The sequence below is a fragment of the Rhinolophus ferrumequinum genome, chromosome 6 (assembly GCF_004115265.2).
Source record: "Rhinolophus ferrumequinum isolate MPI-CBG mRhiFer1 chromosome 6, mRhiFer1_v1.p, whole genome shotgun sequence".
Taxonomy (NCBI): domain Eukaryota; kingdom Metazoa; phylum Chordata; class Mammalia; order Chiroptera; family Rhinolophidae; genus Rhinolophus; species Rhinolophus ferrumequinum.
Genome location: NC_046289.1, coordinates 4,342,056 through 4,365,220, shown reverse-complemented (window position 1 = coordinate 4,365,220; position 23,165 = coordinate 4,342,056). Strand labels below are relative to the sequence as shown.

Below are 23,165 nucleotides of genomic sequence, written 5' to 3'. Positions count from 1 at the left end.
CCCTTCTGTAAAATGAGAAAAAGAGAAGAACCTAACTCTTTGCCATGCCCCCCAGGATTAAATTAATGGGTACAGGTCAAGAGCAGAGCAGTACGGGGGCCATAAGAACAGTGCAATGAATGTTAGCCCTTAATGTGGGGTGGTGGCTGGGGTGCTTATAGGAGTTCCTCATTGAGGTGCCATGGACCGCTTCCGGGGAGGTGTCTGTGGAGCCCTTCCGCTCACTGTGAAGAGGAGAGCACTTTGAGAGGGTGAGTCTTACCCTGTGAGGCCATCAGCATGAAAGTTTGTATTTCCTGGGATCAGCAAATGCCCTCGGGGCCAGAAAGGGACTTTTACGCTCATTTGCCTTCTCAGACCCTTTTTACATTCTCTTCAGTTTTAGCCTAGAAATTCCTTACCATCTACAGCACTTTGATGCGTTTGGAAGTGTTAGTTGTTTGTTTTTTAGCTGTTTTACCTGGATTTTTTTTTATTATTTTCACCAGGAGTAGTGATCTACAAAACCTAGTTCACTATTACTGGAAGTTGCTCTGAGTTGTTTTTGTTTTTGTTTTTTTAAGATCAGTGCTGATCTTTAATTTTTTTTTTTAAATGAGTATCCGCATTATTATTTTTTTTTCTCGAGAAAGGGGAACAGGACTTTATTGGGGAACAGTGTGTACTTCCGGGACTTTTTCCAAGTCAAGTTGTTGTGCTTTCAATCTTAATTGTGGAGGGTGCCGTTCAGCCTCAAGTTGTCCTTTCAGTCTTAGTTGTGGAGGGCGCAGCTCAGCTCCAGGTCCAGTTGCCATTGTTAGTTGCAGGGGGCACAGCCCACCATCCCTTGCGGGAGTCGAGGAGTCGAACGGCAATCCTGTGGTTGAGAGCCTGCACCCCAGCCAGCTGAGCCACCCGTCCGCCACTGATCTTTAATCTTGATCACATCCCAGCACTCCTGGGAAATGATCATTTGTGTGCCCCATGCGGGAGTTGGATTTAGCTGCCTGCAGTGGGAGTGACTTGCCTCGGGGCTGGGGCTCTGGCCACGGGGTCCAAATGCCAGCTCACCTCACCTAGTGGAGGCACACCAGTTGGGGATGCAGCTGGAGAGGGTGCAGTTATGAAAGAGAACTAGACCTCCAACTCAAAGGGATAGACACTTTTTAGAGAGAGAGCATAGTAGGTACAGAACAGTGTTTCTCCACCTTGCCACTGTTGATGTTTTGGGCCAGATAATTCTGTTATGGAGGACTGTCCTGTACATAGTAGGATGTGTAGTAACATCCCTGGCCTCTACCCCCCAGGGGTACTCCCCCACCCCGAGTTGTGATAGCTAAAAATGTCTCCAAAGAGTGCAGCTGTTCTCTGAGGGGCAGAATCACTTGGTGTTGTTAGTGCAGCCAGTGGTTCTTGAACTTGCCCACCATCAGAATCCCCTGGGGAGTTTGCTGGGTGATAATGATACTGCTTGTGGACCCCACTCTTGAGAGCCACTGGCATAAAGGAAAAGCACTTAAATTAGAAATTAAGAGACTTCAGTTCTGATTTCAGCTTTGACAGTAGTGGTGTGACCCAAGGTGCTATGTTTTTCTCCTTCTTTGGTCAAAATGAGGAGATCCGACTAGCATTTTTCTTAGGTCACTTACCACATTAATGAAATCCATGAAACCCTTCAAAATCCACATTCTGATATAGTAAAGTGGTGCTGTTTGGTTCATTCCATCCTGTGTCCTTTTCGTCCTCTCTTTTTCTGTCTTTCTTTTATTCAGTATTTACTGTGGGGTCCGAGGAAGGTAGTATCATAGGAGAAGTGGATAGTTTGAGAATGAGATTTAGAAAATAGTCCAGTGCTCATTTCTCTCATGTTAGTGAGTATCCATCTTTTTCAAAAGAACTGCTGCTCCAAATTTAATCCGCTACCTAACAAATCCAGCTCAGCATCAGCAATCCACGGGCGGGCCTTAATCAGTTTTCTTCATACCTGTTCGTTTAAACACCACGGTTATACACTGGGTGTAGGAGATTTTTGTCAGGAGGAATATAAACACCACTGCAAGACTCATGCAAGTGAAAACGAAGAAGCAGTGCTATTTTGGATGAGGAAAAAAAAAAACACCTTGTACATTTTAGTACGAAATCAGAAATAGAGAAAGCCTGATTGTCAGAAATAAAATGTGAGAAAAAAGAAGAACTAGCTTTTTGAGGGAATAAAACACATTTATCTAGAGCAGGACTTTTCAAATTACAACTCTCATAGGCACGTATTCATGTGCTTTCTTTATCATTGTCTCTGCCTTTGCTCTAGCTCCTTCCCCTGTGAGAACACGTGTTAAATGAAGGCTTCCCTCTCTAGTCTAGGGCCTTGCAGTGCAGTTGTAGGTTAGGAAGGGATTGCATGGCGAGGCTTGGTGCCTAGACTCCAGACCTTAGTGTTCAAACCGTAGGGAGGGGCAGCTGCTGTCTTTGGGGGCTTCAGACGTGCCTTCAGACCGGCGTGGTCCGATTTTACAAGTACATATTTACGCTCTGCTTCCCTACTTTCAAAGTCAAATATCGTCACCCCTGCCTTGCCAGTCGGTGCCAGCAAGTCCCAGTGTTCATTCATTTGGTCTCTGCTGTGGTTGGAATGCGGTGTCTCCCTACCCCAGCACCCTCTAAATTCACATACTAGAATTCTAACTCTCCATGGGATCGTGTTAGGAGGGGGGCCTTGGGAGTGATTAGGTTATAAAGGTGGAACCCCCGTGAACGGGATTAGTGCCCTTAGAAAAGAGACCTCACAGCGCTTCCGGGTCCTTCCCACGCGTGAGGATACAGTTGAGAAGTCCTCGACCTGAAGACGGCCCTCCCCTGACCACACTGGAGGCCTGATCTCAGACTTACAGCCTCTCAGACTTACAGCCTGGGAGAAATAACCACTGTTTATGAGCCACCCCGTCTGGGGGGTTTTGTCATGCCACAGCCCGGTGGACGACGTCTCCATTTCTGAAGGCTCCCACTGGACTAGTCCCCAGAAATTCCCTTCCTCACTTAGCTTCTTGGGAAACACTTAACATACTGGAGCCTTTGGGAGCCATTCATTCTTTCGGCTCTTTCGAACATTTAATTAATTAATTTGTTTGTTTATTCATTCCAATTCCCTAGCCTCTGTGGAAAATACAGATATGAACAAGATATTCTCGATTTATTACATTTCTTCTGACTTCATATTATTGTGCCTGTTAGTGTGGGTTGAGTGTATATGTGCCTCTGTTGTGGGTTTGGTTTGTGACTTCTAAGTGCTGTTATATTGGAAAGAAGGGGCTGGACAAGGGTGAGTTTGTGAAGTTAGGAGACTGGCATTAATATGGTAACTGCCTCAGAATAGCCAGAGCCTGGAGGACGGGGCTCTGGGGATCAGACGGGCCCATTTTCGTCTTTGAGAGACCCACAAAGTGGTAGTTGGAGATAATTCAAAGAAGCGTTGAAGGCTGGAAGTTCTGGAAAATAGGGCCCCCCAAATTTCAGGATGATTTGACCTAAGAAGACTAAGCAATAGTTTAGAATTGACTTCAATCATTTGAACGATTTTCAAAAAATAAAAAAGATTTAAATGAGGCAGAAGCAAAAATGGACCAGATAGGAAAGAACTTGTTATCAACCCGTACATTGGAAGCAATAATAAGCTAAGTCCAGATATTTTAGGAAAATTAGCTAAAACTTGGAGAAAAGGCAGAAAGATTATTGTGTGCCCTTTCAGTGTCACTCAAAAGCGTTGTTTAGCAAGCCCATCTGAGGGACATTCTTGGAGAAGACTGACTTTGTAAAGTTAAATGTTGACTTGAAGAAAATTGTTAAGTTACAAATGATTTTTTGCCCAGTAGAGATCTAAAATTGACTTCTGTTTAGTAGAAAAGATAACCTCAAAGGTCATGGTTTAATTGCTCTGTACTACATTAACCAGCTTGGTAGCCAACTTTGCAAGATTATCACGGCATTCTTTCTCCACTGACTATATGTATATATACATATATTAATAGTATGTTTCTTGTATTACTTTTGAACCAGCTTTGCCATCCTGCTGCTTCCCTCTTTAATGAGTTAAATCAATCCTTGACACATGTATGCTGTATATTTATTTGTATGAGAGTTATGTTTTTAGCTTTTTGAAAATTATGCTTTGCCAGAATGAGTACCTGTTGAGGAGATAAGCGTCTCAGGTGGCTCGGCTGAGTGGGCTTTGAGTAATTAGCCCTGAATTCCCACAGTTACGGGTTTTTATCTAGATTCTGTTTTGGTCACTTGGAGAGTACGTTGTATTTATGAATCATGTAGCTATATGGCCTGGATGAATACTTAAAATTGCTGCCATATCAGGATCTCAGAGGGCACAAAGTAAAAAAGGGTCATTTCTTTTGTTGTTAATAATAGTACAATTATTTATTTTCGTAGCACTTTCAGTTTACAAAGCACTGGCACACCTGCTATTGTGTTTGGCCCTCACAGCTTCTTGGTGAGGGAGCAGAGCAGGAATTATTCTCCACATTTTGTAGGTGAATAAGCTGACACTCTGGACTCTGACAGATAAAGTGACTTGCCAGAGGGTACTCAGCTGTTAAGAAGTGGAGCGGTGGCTGGAGCCCCGCTCTTCACTCTCCCAGCTCACGGCAACTGCGTAATGGAACCGGATTTCAAGAGGATCTTGACGCGAACAGTGAGTTGCAGCTGGAAAATACCCACATGCTAACATAGTAACTATCAAACCCTGTGTGCCGGCTTCACACACGGTGCACAGATTCACCATTGCTGACTCGTTGTAGATTGCTGAGTGTGTGTGGTCTGCTCCTGACTGCTGGCGAGGCCTGTTCCCGCCTCCCTCCCTCTCGGGGAGAGAGCGGTGCGGGACACACAGCAGGTGCCCAAGAAAAAGTTCTTGATTGAATATATGAATTTGCCTTATGTGCTTTTATCTTCCTGGTTCTCCCTCTGTTCCTGGTAAGATTTTCTTGGCAGGATCTGAGTGACATTGGAACAGCTGTACTTGTTCATTCCAAAGGATAATCTGCCCTTCATTGGATGCTCTCACCAGAAAGAGGACTGCTGACTTAATCGAATTTCATCTTTTTATGAAATCTTCTCTCTAAATCTCCAAAGTGCTGCTTCATTAATTCAGCAGATACTTAATGAATAATTCCAGCTGCCAGGCCCTGGGATGGAGTAATAAAGATGCGTCAAGGTCTTCCGCTCACTCCTGGAGCTTACACTTCTTTGGCTTATGGTCCTGGTGGTGCTCTCAGTGTTTCTGTTGGAATATTTTCCGCCTTTGCTCTGCTTCACTAGTAATCTAAGAACCACGTGAAACAACTCAGTTGTGAGAAAGACGGTCTGTCAAACACACCTAACTACAATCCATCAACTTCTCTCGTCTTCTCTGCCCTCTGAGTCCAGACCCCTCATCTCTTACCTGGAGTGTTGTCACAGCGTCTAACTGGTCTCCTCACTTCCATTTTTCTTCTAAAATGAAAACCAGGTCATGTGACTGCCCCCTAAATCAAACTCCACAGTGGCTTTCCTGGCTGAGAAAGCCTGTCTGCGTCTCCCTCTGCTCCTCCTTACTTCTCTGTTCCGACCACACTGTATGAGAGGGACGAAAACCGCACTTGTCACCGTAGGCCTTTGCGCCAGCTGTCTTCTCTGCCTGCAGTGACCTTTCCCTGATGTTTGCTAACTGTCCCCTGCTTGTCATTCAAATCTCAGCTTAAATGTCACTACCTGCGGGGGCCTTTCCTGTCATCACCTCTTAGTAGCCCCCACGCACTGTCTAGCATATTGCCCTATGTTATCATCTTTTTCTTACTCCGCATCTGGCTTCCTCCATGAGAATGGAAGCACCGCAGAACTAAGGGGTTTGGCCGTCAGGGCTCTCTGTGCAGCACCTCGAGTGGTACCTAGCACATAGTAACTCTTTGAGTGTTGGTTGAGTGAAAGCAAGGATAATTTTCAATAACCAGGTACAGATATTGAGAAAGTGCATATTTGAGGAGAGGCATTGGTGTAGCCAGGAATGCAGAAGTAATGATCGATGAACTCCTACTTTTGGGTAGTGAGGGGTAAACTGAAAATGTGTCGTAATTGTGTTTGCTTTACGATAAAACGCTTTTTGGGGGTAGCTTTTGTTAATAGAAGTAAGGGATGGCTTAATTTAAAACTTATTTTAAAGTTAAATATCACTTTAGAAGTTCAGTTGAATTATGTAATTTGGGGAAAAGATTTAGTTCAGAGTGTAGGACTCACACATTTCTTACTGATTCAAGAAGCATTTAAAAATTTTTGGAAATGTTAATTCTACTGGAATAAAAACACATTCACTGAATTCAAAAAGGTTTTGACCAGAGACCTACTGTGTGCCCAGGAATGTGTTGTGCCTTGGGAAGGCTTAAAAGGGACTAAAAACAAAGGTCACTGCTAGTGGGCTTCCCATAATTTCAAAATAGAAGAATTTGGGGGTGGTGGCCCAGAATTAGAATGGATTTCTCTAGGAGCTGTATTTTTGCCTAGCAAGCATGCTGTTTTTACTTAGGTTGTTTATATATTTCAGATGAAGGTTACAAGGAACTAAACTCCTAAGGTACCTTCTGTCGGCCCCCTCCGTGCCTGTCCTCAGCGACTCTCAGCAGGTTAGAGGCCTGAGACAGGTAATGGACAACGGCTACTCCTCAGCCCAGGCCGATATGTGAGATTAAAAATATATATCTATTGCCTCTCAGGCATTCTGAAGTTGTCATGGTCACCATGGGCTGGTTTATGTTAGGAGGGGAACTCGATGGAGTTTTGAAGCATATGCCACAGTGTTAGCTGCTGTCGATGGTGGTTCATGTGTGCCAGGGGGTCACCTCTGGGGCACCCCCAGATGTGCTGTGATCCCGTCTTCGGATTAGGATACTGAGGCTTAGACGGGTAAGAATTTGTCCGAAGCTTCTCAGGTTGACAGTTGAACTGGATTCAGAAGCACACTTTCCAAACCGTTGTGGAGAGAAGGCGGAAGGAGGAAAGCTCTGGAACAGGGGAGGTGGCGTGAGTAAGTGTGCCGGGTCAGTGGGGATCTGGTTGGCACGTGTGGGAGGTGTGTGGAGGAGCTGAATGCCAGGCTGGGGGCGAGACTTCATTCTGCGGGTTTCAACTGGAAGGTGCCAGGACAGGTGGCTGTGTGCAACAGGGAGGAAGGCAGGCAGGAAGATGGAGGTGAGGGGAGTCTTAATTAGGGTGCTGGAGGTGAGGCTCCAGTGAGGACACTTGTGAGTGCCTCTTACCTCCACTCGGCCCCCTGCTTGTTGGAAAAACCCACGGATGGGCCGTGAGGAAAGAATCGTATTTTTAGTCATGACTGTAACTGATTTGCATTTAAGTCTCCTCTTGGTTGTCTATACACAGCTCAGCAGTGCGCGTGCACCTCTGTAAGTGTCAGAAGAGCGTTTCTGTTCTACTTGATGGGAACATTAGACTCTCTTCATTTGCTCCGTCTTTATTTTGCTGCACGTACATCATGTCAGGGCTGTGTGCCTACAGCCTAAACACAGTGGGAGAGGAGACACTGCTTGTGAGGCAAACCCACAGGGATTTACACTCTCAGACCATCAGCCTCCAAACGAGCTGGGGTGAGGATTTGGCACCGACAAATCCGAAGTTCACCTTTGTGGGAAATTGACCATTTCATGGGGAAAGACGTTGCTTGCTGAACCTGTTAAGCTAAGAGCACTGTTTCAGATAGATTTCAAACATCCCTCTCATTTAGCTTCCCCAGTTGTCAGGGGCCGGGGGATACCTCATGTTCACCATCATGTTTTTGTTCAGTATCTGTTTTGTTTCTGGAGATGCCAGCATACACGTCCAGTAACTGCAGCAGGCCAGGCCCAGATGGCAGCAGGGCCTAGTCAGGAAGCTTTGGTGCTTAGGATGAGACTAGAAAGAGGGAGTGAGTCCAGATTAACTAGGCTGAGTGTGATGACATGAGCCTGGCGAGGCCCTGGGTGCTGGCACTGACGAGCTGCCAGGTCACTTAGGCCAGGTGGTTGCACACTGCGGCAGGGCCTGTCCCTGCTGGGGAGAGAGGAGACCCGGCAGCAGGGACTCGGGCTCTTCATTCCTTCGGCCGGAATTGGCTACTTGGATCCGTTTTCTGTTCTTATCAGCTTTACCTTCCACGGAAGTGGTATTTTAGAAAACAGAAGGCTAAAAATTTAATATCTGGCTGTTCCTTGAAAGTGACAAAGGACACACAAGTCCCAGAGTAGCAACATGCTTTCTCCGAGCCTTGAGTCATTGGTGGACGACCTGGGATGACTTTTTTTTCCCAACACTGTGTGGTCACAGGAGTGCCATTGAGTGAGGCGTGGAGTGGTCAGGAGTCAGGGACCCTTACTTATGTCCTTATTCCTAACACTTTGGTGTTACCGGTTATCAAGAGGTCACATGGGAGCACCCAGCCTTGGAAGCAGACCCAGTTCCCAACCTGGTCCTGAGACTATGTCAACTCAGGTTTCCACCCCTTCCTTCCTGGGGCAGCTGAGGCTCTCTGGAGCCCTTAGCGGTCTCTTGCCTGGCCGTGAAATCTGGGGATTAGCCAGGGTCCAGCAGGATGAAAGAACCCCAGAGAGTGATCATGTCCCAGCCCTCTGTCAGGCACAGGCTGCCTGGCAGTCTCTCAGGGAGGCAGCCTGGGGCAGTTGGATCATTGGTATTGGGACGCCAGGAGGGCACAGAGGTTAAAAACCTTGGACCTGGGTCCAAGTCATTGCTCTGCCACTTAATAGCAATATAACCTTGGCCAGGTTACTTAACCATTTGGCACCCAGTACCTTATTAGTAAATTGGGGGATCTCATAAAATTCTGTTTAAAATACACTTGGTGCTAGGATTTGGAGATTTTTCACCGTTTCTGTCCGCTCTGCGCTCTCCCTTCTGAATGGCCCTGAAAGAGGCGATTCTTGAGTCACTGGTAGAGAAAGGCACAAAGTCCAGAGGTTCTCCGTCCCACCAGGCCGGTCACACTGGGCCTGCCTGGTGGCCAGGGGAAAGGCCAGTTCCCACTGGGCCAGACGGCTGGGAGTTAAGACCCCTGCAGCTCCTCTCCATACCTTGCAAAGAGTGCCAGGAATGGAGGTTTTGGCCTTTCTACCAACCAGCAAACCCATCACGTAATACTGAGTGTCTCCTTGCCCTCGGGAAGCTTGCAACTGGTTGATAACCAGCTGCCCCAACCCCACTTATCTGACTAACCCCAGGTAGTTTAATAAATAAAAACATCATATAATTGTATTTGGTGTGGGTGAGTTGTTCTTCCCAAGACTTAGGTCAGCTCCAGTGCTTTATTTTTTAACTTAGGATTTAGGACAGTGATTTTATACACATATCCACACATCCCTTGTCCTGAGAATCACAGGACAGCAATACCTTCCTTGCTCCTCTTCCGCTCAAAAAAAACAAAAGTAAACAAGCGACCAGTGAACGGGCAGACAGAACACTTGAGGGAGGCGGGTGGCCTCAGCACGAAGAGCCGGCAGCTATCAGCTCTGCCCGGGGAGACCGGCTTGTGAAGTAACAAAGGGGAGGAAGAATGTTCCTATAAAATTTGTGTACGTGATGAAGACCGCTCACGACTCCACTGTCCCACCTTGTGGGGTCCTTACAAGCATTCTGTGACAGAGGCGTGGGCAGTGTCCACATTATTCCAGATGTACCTCTGGGGAATCCCAGGCTCGGGACTACGTTGCTTGTCAGTGATCACAGAGGCAGAGCTGGGACTTCAGCCTGGGTTAGTTAATGGCTGACTCCTGTGTTTTCTGTTATGCCATGATTCTGCCCCTAGAAGGTCTCAGGCAGAGACTTGTGCGGAATATTGTGGGAGACGTTCTGGATCCTCTTAGTTGATGATTGCTATTTGGTGTGAGGGACCATGGGGTTCCCCAAAATTTCTTTCTCACTAATCAGTCCGCCTCAGTTGGCCATTATCGCTTCATTTCTTTGCGGCAAGTTCTGGACTCTCACTTCTCTTCATGATAGAGGTAACGTAAGAAAAGGGGTGCGGTCATCCCAGAGCACCTCATACAAGAACCAGGTCACTCTCCCTGGTAGAAAGCTGCACAGAAGGAGGTTCATTCAGCGAACCTCTGTCAGGCTCCGTACCAGGCACTGGAAATACAGAAACAGTCTCCCGCAGCCCGCGTCCTCAAGGACCACAGATGCGTGGGGCGCACGCAGCATGCTGTAAGGCGGTGCCACCGGCAGCAGGGAGAGCGAGTGGCTAACGGTCCTGGGGACGGAGCCGAGGGAACAGTATGCACTGCTTGGAAGGGCGCAGGTCACGTAGGGGGCAAGGGATAATCTGGGCAGTTGGCCCATGGACCAAAGAAAGGAGGTCCTGGCAAATTTAGGGAACTGGGGCTGTCTGGCTAGATTTGGGGGTTTGTGAAGAGTTTTAATGGAAGAAAGAGTTGGAGAAGTCAGATTCGGTATGCTGGGCTCAGGCATTTTCACTTAATCCTATGGGCATTGAGAAACTAATGCAGGTTTCAAATAGGGGGCATGAAAATCAGATTTAGAAAAATTGCTCTGGCAGGTTTTGAGAGAAGGGATGGAAAGACCAGTTGCTAACACAGCAGACCAAGTGAGAAATGCTGGAGGCATGATGCTGCAGGTGTGAGCTCAGGCCGTTGGTGGGCGTGGGGAAAGGGTCAGATTCAGAGAAACCTTTTTGAGGTAGAATCAGAATTAGTGATTATATTTGTGGTATGAGGGAGAGAAAAAAGTCAAGAGTGACTCACAGGTTTTTATTTAAGATCTGCCTCCCTTGTTTTATACAGATTTGCAGTCCAAATGAGAAAGACTCTTCTTAATGGCAAGTTCAGAATGCAGTCGCAGCTCATTTGCCAGATCTTGCCAGCTTGGGCTTTACAAACTGGTAAACATTTCCCTTTTTTGGCTGACATCTCGTTTCTTTTTTTTTTTTTTTTAAACTTCTGTTCTGAAATTATTACGGCAATTTTTGTACATCAAGGAATTGATAAGACCCTGGTACCTATTAGACACTCAATAAATGAATAACTGAATAAATGAGATCAGCCATCACGATTGACCTAGAAGGTCACGTTGTTCATGGTAAAGAGGTGGGCATAAAATGGGACTTTTGTGATTCCAAAGCAGTTCATGCGTTTGTGATAAAGTAATGCTTGGTAGGGATGGGTAAGATTCAGAATTCTGCAGAATTTTCAGTCCAGTGTAGCTGGGTTTCACTACACCATGTTCGCTGACCACGGTGGTCATACCTGGTCATTAGAGCAGCAGCAGCCACAGGAAGATGAGGTAATCAGGCAGACCGCAGTAGAACAGGTTGCATTCTCATTCCTTTTTGCTTTTGCCCCCCTGCAGAATTCTGGGTGGAGGTGGGATGTGTTCTGTGATTCACCGAGGATCCCAGGCGTGCCCGAGGTTCCACTTATTTCCCTGGACTAATCCAGCTCCCAGCCTGGAGCCTAAGCATACACTGCATTAATCAGACTTGCTGGAATGATCACATGGTTTTCGTGCTGCCTCCCCTGTTAGCTGCCGCCTGTCAGCAGCTGGCAGAGCTGGCGGCTGCAGGCCCCTGTCTGCAGAAAGCCTTTTACTTCAGAATCTTGGGGGGTGTGGAAACCCCGCCTCTTTTTCCTGCACTTTGCACCATCTGACTGACTAAATGGTTGTCCTCCAAACCAAAAAGGCTACCAGACAATCTAAGGAAATTGTCTCTGACTAGGTCATGTTCGCATTTGAAGAATTCAGGTATGCTCTGGGTTTTCTACATCAGTCTGCCGCTGGGTTTTTGTTCTCGTAGGTTTTTGCTGTGTAATGCCAGCTTAGGTTCTGGCTGGTTCTCAGACAGAAAGGGGTTCTTCTCTGCATTTGGTGGGGTTTACCCCAGTCGGGGTGGGTGGGAGGCACAGAGGTGGTGCAGATCCAAGGTGTTTACCGCATGCACAAACGCAGCATGGATAATTGGTATGATGGTGTGCAAATTTGCAGAGGACCCCACCTTGTGCCTTACTTGAGGTGCTGTTGCTGATGTAGAGTTGTGAATACAGAATGGTAACTGTTTATCCAGAATGAGTCTCTGGCTATCTTTTGTTTTTCTTCCTTTGTCAAACTCATGGAGTCTACTGCTCTCTTAAAAAATGCTAATCGTAACAGCGAATTCTGCACATCTGTCTGCTCAGTTGAGATTTGATTCGGGCTCTGATTTTCCTCATTGTCAATAGCAATCTTGTGTCTGGCCAGTTTCTGGGAAGTGCCCTGAATGTTTTGTTAACAGGGCCCTTCTTTGCTTTTGCAAGCTTTTCAGCTGCTCTATTATTAATGCTCCAAATTAGAGTCTTTTGTGAATCTTACTGCTTCTCTTTCTTCCACCTCTTCTCCGGGAATCTGTCCCTGGGTGTGAATGTGGGAAGGGATGTTCCCACATTCCCACAGAGATAGTTTCTAAGACATGAAAATAAGAAGGTGGAATGGGAGGGTTATCTGATCATGCGTGTGCATATTTCCATGTCTTTGGAACATATGGAAGAGAGTGTATCTGTGTGTGTGTTTCTAACCTCTGACAGCTTCTCATTTCTCAAGAGGAATTTCTGTGTATTTTAGAACTGAGCATAAATACCATGTCGATGGTCAAAGAAGTGACTGTGAGGCAACCTCCATGCTGCTGCTACAGACATTAAATGTTGATAGAGTAACCACTTTCCATTATTTGTAAGAGGAAACTAGAGACCTTTCCATCAAAATCAAGGAAGTAGATGAGAGAATCATCAGATTTCCACAAAGCAGGGCTACAAAGGTGGCCCTTTTTATAACTTGGGGCTTTGGATCCAGGAAGTTATTCTTTGTTTAATAGCATGTTCCTGCATTATTTCTAATGGACTAGGCTTGTGCAAAGGACATTCTTTTCATGTGGCAACATGCTCTGGTGACATGGGGCCTGTGCCCTTACACAGTGACCAGAACTTACTGTTTTGTAATAGCTCCACTAATTACTAACAAGAACTTATTAAATGTTTGACATATTACAGTAGCTTGTTCCTTAGGGAATGAAACAGGAGTCCTGGGTTCTAATCCCAGTTTCAAAATTAGCTTTTCTGATCCTTGTGAGAGTTACAAAAGAATTTTATAAATTATAGAAAGTAGCATAATTATGAGGGTCGTATTTGATTGTTAGCATTTAATCTAGATGGAGTGAGCCTTACCTGCTGCCTGGAACAAAGCTGGGAGCCTTCGCTGCATTTCATAGTTAAGGGACACAGACATGTATCGACAGAGCCGTACCGTTGCGGTGGCTCCTCGCCCAAGAGCCCAGAGCTGGGTCTGATGAGGTGGAAAGGGGTCAAGGTAAAGGCCACTGCACTGCTGACCTGAGAAGTGGGGCCTCCGTGGAAAGTAGGCCAGAAGGAGGAAGCCTCTGACCCGGCGTCAAGCTTCTGCCTGAGCCAGCCCTGAAGAGCTTGGCTGCGTGTGATTGCATTGTGACGGCTGCTCAGCACCAGACAAATGGCTTTCTTCTTTAGTCACAGAGTTTGCGTGTGCCGGGGCCAGGTGATCACGGTGGGGCAGCAGAGACTAAAGATGCTTAGCCCGTTCGCTTAGGTCAGGGTGGCTCCTGAGCTGCCGGATGCAGCAGTCTTCACCTGGAGAGCTCGCCACCTGGAGAGCTCGCGGAACTCGGATTGCTCAGGCCCCTCCCGGAGGTTCAGATCCAGGAGGTCTATGGTGAGGCTTGAGAACCTGCATTCCTAACAAGTTCCCAGGTGATTCTGATGCTGCAGGTCTGAGAACATTGGCTTGGGGAAAGCAGATGTTGTCACTGAGATGGGAAGTTGGAGGCAAAGGCAGAATGGAGATACAGGTGGGAAAAAAATCAGGAGCCAAAAGCAGCAGCTCAAGTACAGGTAGGAGGACCCTCAGAGCGTCTTGGTCAAGGGGAGGTCAAACCATGGCCATGTCACAGCAGCCCTCCTCCTCCTGGGAGGCCTCAGAGCAGTGGGAAGAGGAATGCGGGGTGAGAATCAGGCCTTGGCTTATAATCCTGATTCTGTCGGATTCAGGTACTACTTTGTGGGCTGCGCAGGTGTCTTGATATTTCTCAGTCTCCATTTTCTCAACTGAAAAATGGGGATAGCAGTTCTTGCCAAGCAAACCTGTAATGCTGTCAGCAATCAGTGAGGGCTTAAACTTTATACATTACAGCGCTCTTTCTACGTGAATGTCAGGGGAGGAGGGTGCTGGGGGGACCCCATCAGCTTGTCCACGATGTTTATGGTCCTCCCGTGTGGATACACCCCTCCATACACACAGCCCAACCCTGAGAGCATAAGGGCCACGTTCATTTTAAAAAGGAAGTCTGGTTTTGATACAGACACATGTACATACCATTGTTCCCTACTGGACTACAAGTTCTCGAGAACTTTCATGAATCCTGTGTTTTTAACTTTGCTTCCTTCGTGCCTAAAACTGCTTGACATACAGTAGGCCTTAATAAACAGTTGACACAATTCATTTTCACGATGATTTAACAAGGAAATGCAGGCAAGCTATGTGGCCGGCTCAGGGCAGGCCCGCTATTGGTGCCATGGTGGCCGCAGAATGTGCTAGTTCAGAAGAGCACGTTGAAAAGCTGACAACTGACCAGAGAAAAATGCAAAGTGTCCTCAGCACACCCCAGTTGCTGGAGTGCCAGAGAACTCCGGTCACATTTCCTAAGGAATCTCTACAGATGATCTTACTCTAGAATGTGCTGAAGACTCTAATGATTCGCTAGGGCCCAGGGCCCAGCCTAGAGCTGCAAAATCCCGACAGTGTGAGGCCAGGCCAGCGTTTTCCAGCCATTAGGGGCTTTCTGCCTGCCATTGACCACAAGTCTGTGTTGTCCTAACACCAGGCAAGCTGTCCTCGCTGGCTGTTGGGGCAAACACACTTCACTTGTGTTTTTGCCTTTTAAAAAAAACCAAAAACTTCCTCGACAAGATGTGTACTCAATTAATAGTTTAAGTAAACACTTGCTGTTCCTCCACACCACACGCTGCCATGGGGTAGGTACCACCGGAGCAGCTTTGTGGGACTCTGGCTCTAGACCCAGAATAGTGACCACGTTCCCTTACCATCCCCAGAATGAAGCGTTTTAAAGTGATTTTTGGCTCCATAATCCCTCAAGTGAGACTGGAACCCAAATCAGAGATCACTGTTTCTCAGAATTCCTGATACTTGACTTATTCCGACTTATTTGCAGAGGAATGTGGTATACCAACGCCAAGGTCTGAAATCCACGTTAGAATGTGTCAATCACGAAAATGTTACTTGTTGAGTCTGTTTGGTTTTAATTATTTTATTTTTAAATGTTATGGAAGGGCTGAGGTTCAGACTCTAACTAGCTCTGTCTTTATTAATTCAAATTGATATCTAGTCTTGGGAAATGTACCTTTCTTGCGCTTTCCCTGGAATAGTGAAACAAGTTAAACTGAGCGGGGTCAGGGCAGCCCTGATGTCCGCAGCCCAGGAGAGCCCACCAGGTGGGTGGCAGTGCCAGCTCAGTCCCCAGGGTCCTGGGGTGCCTTAAAGAAACAGATACTTCGGTATAGCGACTTTCCCACAGTGGCGCGGAGCTCCGTCTCAAGTCCATAGGAGCTGGGATGGGGCTGGGCAGGAAGGGAATGTGCAGAGCGTGGTCACCGAGCACCTTCTATGTACCAGACACTGCTCACTGCTTTGCCCGCAGTAACCTGAAGCCACATTGCATCTTATAAATGAAAACAAAGGCTCGGGGACACAGGTAGTCCCAAATGTGTGACTCTACTCAGACCTATCCCCAGGAGCACCTGGTTGGAGGAAGTGGGCAGAGAGAGGGTGGAGAGTTGAAGGAGAGAAAGATGAAGCAGCCGAGGGGGAGGGCAGACAATTTCATTGACTTGACAGTTCCGCCTAGTGTTTGTCTGACAAGCCAAAAGCAAAATGTTATTTTGGGAAACAAGTAATTTAGCTGTTAGGATGGCAAAGCAGATACATTTAAAAATACCAATCTATCCTCCCTTATTAAATAAGTGTTACAATTATTGTTCAGTTTTACTCGAAGAGAGGCAGGAAGAGAGGCAGTGGATCGGAGTCCACAGATCTGGCTTCAATTTGTAGAACGTAAACGTAAAGGCTGTGACCTTGGTAAATCACTTTATTTCTCTAGGCCTTAGTTTCTTCATTTACCAGGGAAAGGGCTACTTTGAGGATAATATGTAAGAAAGAAGTATATAGGTTACAGATTTTGCTGTAATGTTTGTATTTTATATTTGGGAATCCATGGAAGCTTAATCAGTTACTATTTAACCAGTTCAGGTGTGATTTTTTAGAACAATCATTGTTCCCGTTCTCCAAACCTCTTTGCATAGCATAGTAGTTGTCTCTTATATTAAAAACAACAAATGAAAAGAAAACTAAGAGGAAAGACTTTAAGTGGACTCAGCTAGAGGAATGAATGAACATTTGCCAGCTTCTTAGGAGAGTTGCACAGGTCTCTCCAACTGAAGATGGGAGCCCCTTTCTGCCAGTAGCAAACATTCACTGCAAACACTTCCTGAGCATCTACTAAACATAAGCCGCAGGAGAAAGCGCCAGTGTGTGCAATCCTTAGCCCAACTCCAGGACGCTGCTGTCCTGGAAAGGTGCTTGAGGTGGGGTAATGAAGACAAAAGGAGCACGGGAGAAGTGGGAGAAGTCCCACAGGGGTACGGGAAGGTGCCGTGGGTGGGAGGAGGATACCGCTTCGCTGTGCTGAGAGGGAAGGGAGACTCAGGCCGGGGCGTCTCCTGCAGCGAGTCTTGGAGAAGCGCGTAATTTGGGTGGATGAGCTGTTGGGAGGGTTCAGGGGCCGAGCATGGGGGGAAGAGATTCTGTCCTTCTTCTGTAATCCACGTCTGTTTTGTCTTTTCCTCATGATTGGTGACTTCTCTCTGCCCTGAAGGTCACTGCTTTGCAGAGGTAAACCCTTTTCACCTCCAGGGAATGTGTAGTATTCATGGGATTACTGCGAGATGTTTTGCAGTGCTGGCACCTGTGATTTTTCCACTAGTCTTGTTACTTTGAGCAAGTGAATTAAGCTCTTTGTGCTTTAGTTTGCCTCTCTGTAAAACGGGGATATTACCTATCTCCCAGCGTTATTGTGTTGATTAAATGAGATTACTTCCCTAAAGCAGCAGGGTGTCTGGTACGCAGTAGATGCTCAATAAATGAATGCCTTTCATTTCCCTCAAGCATCAAAGCATTTAATTAGGCTCATTAAATCCTGGACTAATCTAATCCTGGATTAGAAATTGCATAGGAGCCAGGAAAGAGGCCACACACTGAAGATGGAGCACTCCTCCTACATTCCCGTCCCCCCAAGTGTGGAGACTCAGTGCCAGAAATCAGTCCTTGGAAGATCATCCTGTTTGTTGAAATTTGCATGCCATAGTGAACCAACCATGATATGATTAATCAGCTGGGAGCGTGGATCTGGGCTCGGTCGACACACAGACTCACTGGTCTGCGAGATTGATTAAGTTCCTTGCAGTTGACACACGGGACTCTCTAGTGCTTTCTGTCTAATTATGATGCCACAGCCACAGCCCACCACCACGTGTCGACATTCCCCCCGCCTGCACACTGAGTCCACAGCACATTATTCACTGTTCTGCATTTCTCAGTGTCGTATCTCTTTCAAAAGCCTGGCATAGAAATAAATGTCTGTTGAGCTAGTGTGGGCTGCGTTGACAGGTACGATGTATGAGGTGGGGACCGAGTGAACTATGAGCGAGAGTGCTGTGCTGAGCGCCCTTCCAACCAGAAGGGGCTACTGTGCCTCTGATGGGATCCATTCTGCGGGTGGTTCTGTTGGATGTCGGGAAGTTTCTGAAGAGCTTCAACTTGGGGATGCTGTGTAAGCTTCTCAACTGGGGGGCCCCTCAGCATCTGAACACAGGCGCCCAGGCTCTCCCTTAACTCACTGAGGCCAAGTATTCAGAAGTGGAACCCAGGTATCTGCATTTTTAAGGCCCCACTGGTGATTCTGATACACACAGCTGGTTGGTTTGTGGGGAGAACCTGAGCTCGGGAGCTTGGAAACCCTGGGTTCTGATGACACTAACCGTGTTACTTTAGATAAGTCACTTCACTTCACTGGGACTTGGTTTCTCCACCTGGAAAATAGAAATGCTATTTTGTTTACAGAGAAGTGGTTGAGAGAGACTAAGGTAATGGCCATGGGGGGCTTGGAAAGTCCAGAGCACGGGATCATGAAAGGTGTTATCACCTGTGCTTTGGAACTCAGCGGGCGCCTCCTACGGCCACTGAATCCAGGGGCGGTAAATGCGTGTGACTGGTACCGACTCCAACACTCGCTCTGTGGCTGAACTAACTCATGCTGCTTCGTGGTCCTTCTCGGGTTTGGTAACGGCGCGGCTAGTCGTCTGGCTGTCAGGAGTCCATTTTACACTCGTTCCCGCACGAGGAGTTCAGAGCCTGCCAGATGCCGGGGTCGATCTTGCTGTGCATCTCAGACCAGCCGCCCTCCAACTTCATCAGCACAAGCACACACGAGAGAAAGCACAGCGCGTGTACTGGTGGTGGCCCTGGGGCAAACACGAGGCCTGGAGCTCCTCCATCTTTGGAAGGTCATCTCTTGACCACTGGTGGCAGGCTGCACACCAGGGACACCGGGAGAGAGGAACAGGAAGACGGGTGTCCCTCCAGGCGCTCTCCTGGACGTTGTACTCCCTTCTTCCTTTTCCACTGTATGCGGTAGATCAGAAGCTGTGTATTACGTCAGGGTAGAGCCTTCTTGGGGGAGATGGGGCGATGGGCAAAACTGTGTGGCTGGAGGTACTTCGAGGAACCAGACTTCAAACAAACTCTACGATTTCAAGAGTGTTTGTACTCAGTGATGCAGTTCCTTTTCCTGGAGAGGACACTTTCAGTCCCACAAACCTTGGAGCGCTTCTAAAATCGCAGAGTGAAGACTACCTTTGTTGTTTTCCACCTTGTGGGGAAAAGGTGGGGTAGGGACACACTGTGCTACCATTGGGGAAACTGTCCTGGTCTGGATCTGTGTTGGGACGCTCATGACAGTCAGATCCCGGATGAATGACGGCGAATCAGCCCATCCTGCTCTGACTGAAAACTTACATACACACAGCTTGCCTCAAAGAAGGGAGGGAACGGAGCGGAATGTCCCCCGGTCCTTTGGGGACGGTCCTTGACCCTCGCCAGTGCAGCTCCTCGCTGTCTCCTGAGAGCCCTCCCTGGCCCTGACTGCGCACTTTTGGAGCTTAGCTCCCAGAATCTTCGTCTGCTCCAGACGTTGATTCAGTCATGGATCTGCACACACCACTTTGCTTCCCCACCTCTAACTCTGCTTTCTCCCCATGAAATTCTTCAAAACCCGGCCCAGTGCAGACTTCCTTCAGGAAACCTTTTCTGACCTCTCTAGGCCACATAAATGTCTCTTTTTTTCTGAACTCCCATACACCACTTGAGGTGTGTAATCTAACACGTAATTTTTCTCAGTGGTGTTTTCTTGACTGGATTGAGGGTTACTTAAGGCAGAAAGAATCTTTGCTACATCTTCCTTGACATCTGTGACACTTGGACAGAGCTGGACGTGCCATGGCTTCTCAGCACCTTTCATTTATTCATGTCTATTACTTTTTTCACCTCCTGCCATGTGCCAGTCATTGTTATAGGCCCTCGAAGGGGAAATGGCGGGAAGAGAACAGTTGCTGCCTTTCTGATGTCTGTTCACTTCTGAGCAGGAGGCATGATTGGCATTTGGGAGATACTGGGTGTGGTGAGCGGGTCCTGCCCTGAAATGCGCAGCAGGGCGGCAGCCAGGCCTCGGAGCCACATGGTAGATTTTCACAGCTAGGAATTTACAAAAGGGTTTGAGCTGGAAAAATGCATGCGAAGTTTAAAAGTCCTTATGCATTTAAATGAAAGCTTTCTGATTCTTCTAGATTCAAATACACACGGGATAGCACATGTGCACGTACACACACACATTCCAGGCACCTCTGATTTTCACAGCAGGCCTGTGAGCCAGGCAGTGTTCCCTTTTTACCCTGAGAAGATTCAGAGAGGTTAGATCACTTTCTCAAGTCACATATCTGCTTAACTGGGAAAGCTGGAAATTGGAACTGAGTCTTCTAACTAAAAAGTCAGTGCTGGTTTTTGTCATTCCATAACTGCCTCCAACCCCAATTTTGTAAAATAAGGAAAATCTGTCAGGTGTTGTAGCAATATTTGTTTTATATAGCGTTTTGTCAAGTAAGTGAATATATCCCATGTATTGAGCCTTGACTATGAACGTTGTAACCTGCTAAGCACTTTGTATGAATCCTAGGAGATAAGAATCCATGAGATCGCTGCTGTTATTGTCATATCTGTTTCACAGGTTAAAAAAAAAAAGCAAGGCATACCCTGGGTTGATAACTTATCCAGCATCACACAGAGCTGGCGTCTGAACCCAATACTGTCTGACTCTGGGACCTGTGCTTTCGACAGGAGGCTTCATGGGGAACTAAAGGTCTGTGGTCAGTTGTTTGAGAAAAATCGTACACCCCACTTCCCTGGAAAAGGACAGTGCATAGTATCACGAAGGCTCTGAGACGTCTTGTGGGAGTCCTGAGGGGTGAAGGGTGAGGGGTTGGGGGTGAGAATTTTGCCCCTCAGTTTCCCGCATATGTTGATGAAGGAACTTTTATTGCCTAACACTTAATTTTTTATTTATGCTCAGGAAAATACTGCTGTAGTGGAAGGGTAATCTGAGCCTGGGAATTAGAAATGGAAGAAGAGAATTTTCAGGGCAAAATACATAAATGGAAGAAGATAAAAGAGTATAAAATTTGAAGTCTCATTTGAGTTTTAGACTCCTGCTCTTATTGGCTATGTAATTTGGGGCAAATCATTCTTTTGGGATCTCACTTGCCTTGTCTGCAAAATGGGGTCATTGTGAGAAAAAGTGTGATTATACAGAGGGTGCCAAAAAAATATGTACATATTTTAAGAAAGGAAAAAGCTATATTAAAATTATAATACAATGAATGACGCTAGCATTCATTTGATTAATGCCATCTTTTGAGCAAATGTCATGCTACACATTGCTACCATAATTCAATTCAACTTCGAAAAATTATACATAGATAACATCTCTTAAAATGTGTGTACATTTTTTTGGCACCCCGGTAGATACAAAAATGCTTTGTAAACAGTAAAACTCAAAGTTGGTTTTAATTGTTATTTACCAAGTTCATTTCTGTCCCAGTACCTAGCATAGCACCTATGAGCTATTTGAAGGACAGTTGACAGTTGTTGGATGAATGAGTGAATTTTGTGTACTGTGTCTCTGGGTTCTATCTATAACTAGTATGTTACAACTGAAATTTGTTTCTTCCAGTTTTATTGAGATGATTGACATACAGTGAAATCGGTTTAAAATGACACTTTGTTCCTTGAATTTTCCTTTTAAGTTGTATTTTTGCTGGTTTTTATGTTTTTGGAGTTAAATGAAGTCACTTAGTTGGAAAATCAGGAACCATGTTTCTGTCATTCACTTTGTCGTACCCCAGTTTGGACTGCTGAGGCAGTTTATTTCGTCTATTTCTGACATGTCCTTGGCAGCAAGGAATTTTTGGACAGTTCCAAAATGGTAAATTTCATTCAACAGTGTGCATATGTTGTTTTGTTTTCTTACACTGCTCATTCCCTCAGATGTGCCCGTGTGTGTGTGTGTGTGTGTGTGTGTGTGTGTGTGTAAAGGAGTTTCTAATGTACCGTGTTTCCCCAAAAATAAGACCTAGCCAGACAATCAGCTCTAATGCGTCTTTTGGAGCAAAAATTAATATAAGACCTGGTCTTATTTTACTATAATATAAGACCAGGTCTTTAATATAATTATAATATAATATAATATAATATAATATAATATAATATAATATAATATAATGCTGGGTCTTATATTAATTTTTGCTCCAAAAGACGCAGTAGAGGTGATTGTCCGACTAGGTCTTATTTTCGGGGAAACACTATCACCCTCTTGATGTTTCCATGATCAAGTCTAGCTCTTTTTCAGGACTGTCAGGATAAGAAACTGCGATTTTGGGCTGCGATTTTGCGTATCAGTGCAGTTCTCACTGAAGGAGAGAGTGCTGAGGTGTGTGAGGGCATTCTTTACCCATTGTAAATGTCATTTGTTTTTAGCCCCTGGGCAAAGAGATAAGAGCTTGAGGTCGTTCCAATAGGTAGCACGTGGCACAAAGATCAAGAAATTTTTTAGAGAGAAGCAATTAAATAATTTTTAGCACACGTATTTGTCTGCTGGAATAGCATTGTTATTCCTAGAAAGATACTGTTTCCCAGAAGCCAGTTTGGAGAGGAGGGGTTGGGAAGAGGAGAGCTCACAGTCCATTGCACAGTAATGTGACGCGGTCATGTGGTTTGTGTAGGCCTGGTCCCCCACTTCCACTTTGGGTTGGCACGTGACACAGACCTGGCCAGGCCGACTTCAGCCCCTGGCTGTGGTGCTTGGTTTAGGGGCATTTCTCATCTGTGCATCCTCCATGGGACTGAGCTCTTAGGAAAGATGCCTTCCTGGGGTCTAGAGCTGTCAGGATCACGAAAGTCTCAAGATATTGGTAGCCTTCTTTCCACCATGCAGGGAAGGAGAGTCTGATAATGAAGCCAACAGAGGCGGGTAGAGTTCAGTGACGGCAAAGAATCTGAGCCTGTGCTCCCGACAAGCAGCTGCCTTAGGCCAGGCTTTTCCATGAGGTTGGGTTTGTTTGCACTATATACAGAAGCGAGAAATTCCATGTTTTCCCTGTTAGTGTCTGTCACCTAAAGAATCCCAAGTAATACAAAACTGCACGATAAATAAAAAGCAGACGAAAACGTGCATATTTTTCTTCCAGAGGAGGTGACCATACTAGTTATCTTCAAAAATGTCAGACCACATTCAGTGTTGTATTCAGTCGAGGCATTTAACAGTCCTGTGGTCTAGGATACTGTTTTGGACCGAATTGTGTTCCCCCAATTTCATAGGTTGGAGCCCTAACCCCCAGTGACTATATTTGGAGATGTGGCCTTAGGAGGTAATTAAGGTTAAATGAGGTAAT

At 46.3% G+C, this 23,165-nt stretch overlaps 1 protein-coding gene across 3 annotated transcripts in view; it reads left to right on the top strand.

Moving 5' to 3' along the window:
- EVL (Enah/Vasp-like) overlaps positions 1-23,165 on the top strand; it is a 141,484-nt gene that overhangs the window by 19,850 nt on the left and 98,469 nt on the right. Inside the window, exon 1 of one of the 3 annotated variants that reach the window (XM_033108355.1) lies at positions 11,473-11,778. The exons of 1 other annotated variant lie outside the window; for it this stretch is intronic. In XM_033108355.1, the coding sequence (XP_032964246.1) occupies positions 11,756-11,778 (23 nt within the window). In that variant the 5' untranslated portion in view covers positions 11,473-11,755. Of the gene's footprint in view, positions 1-11,472; positions 11,779-23,165 lie in introns of those variants that run through there. One more of the 3 variants, XM_033108358.1, reaches the window with a different exon arrangement.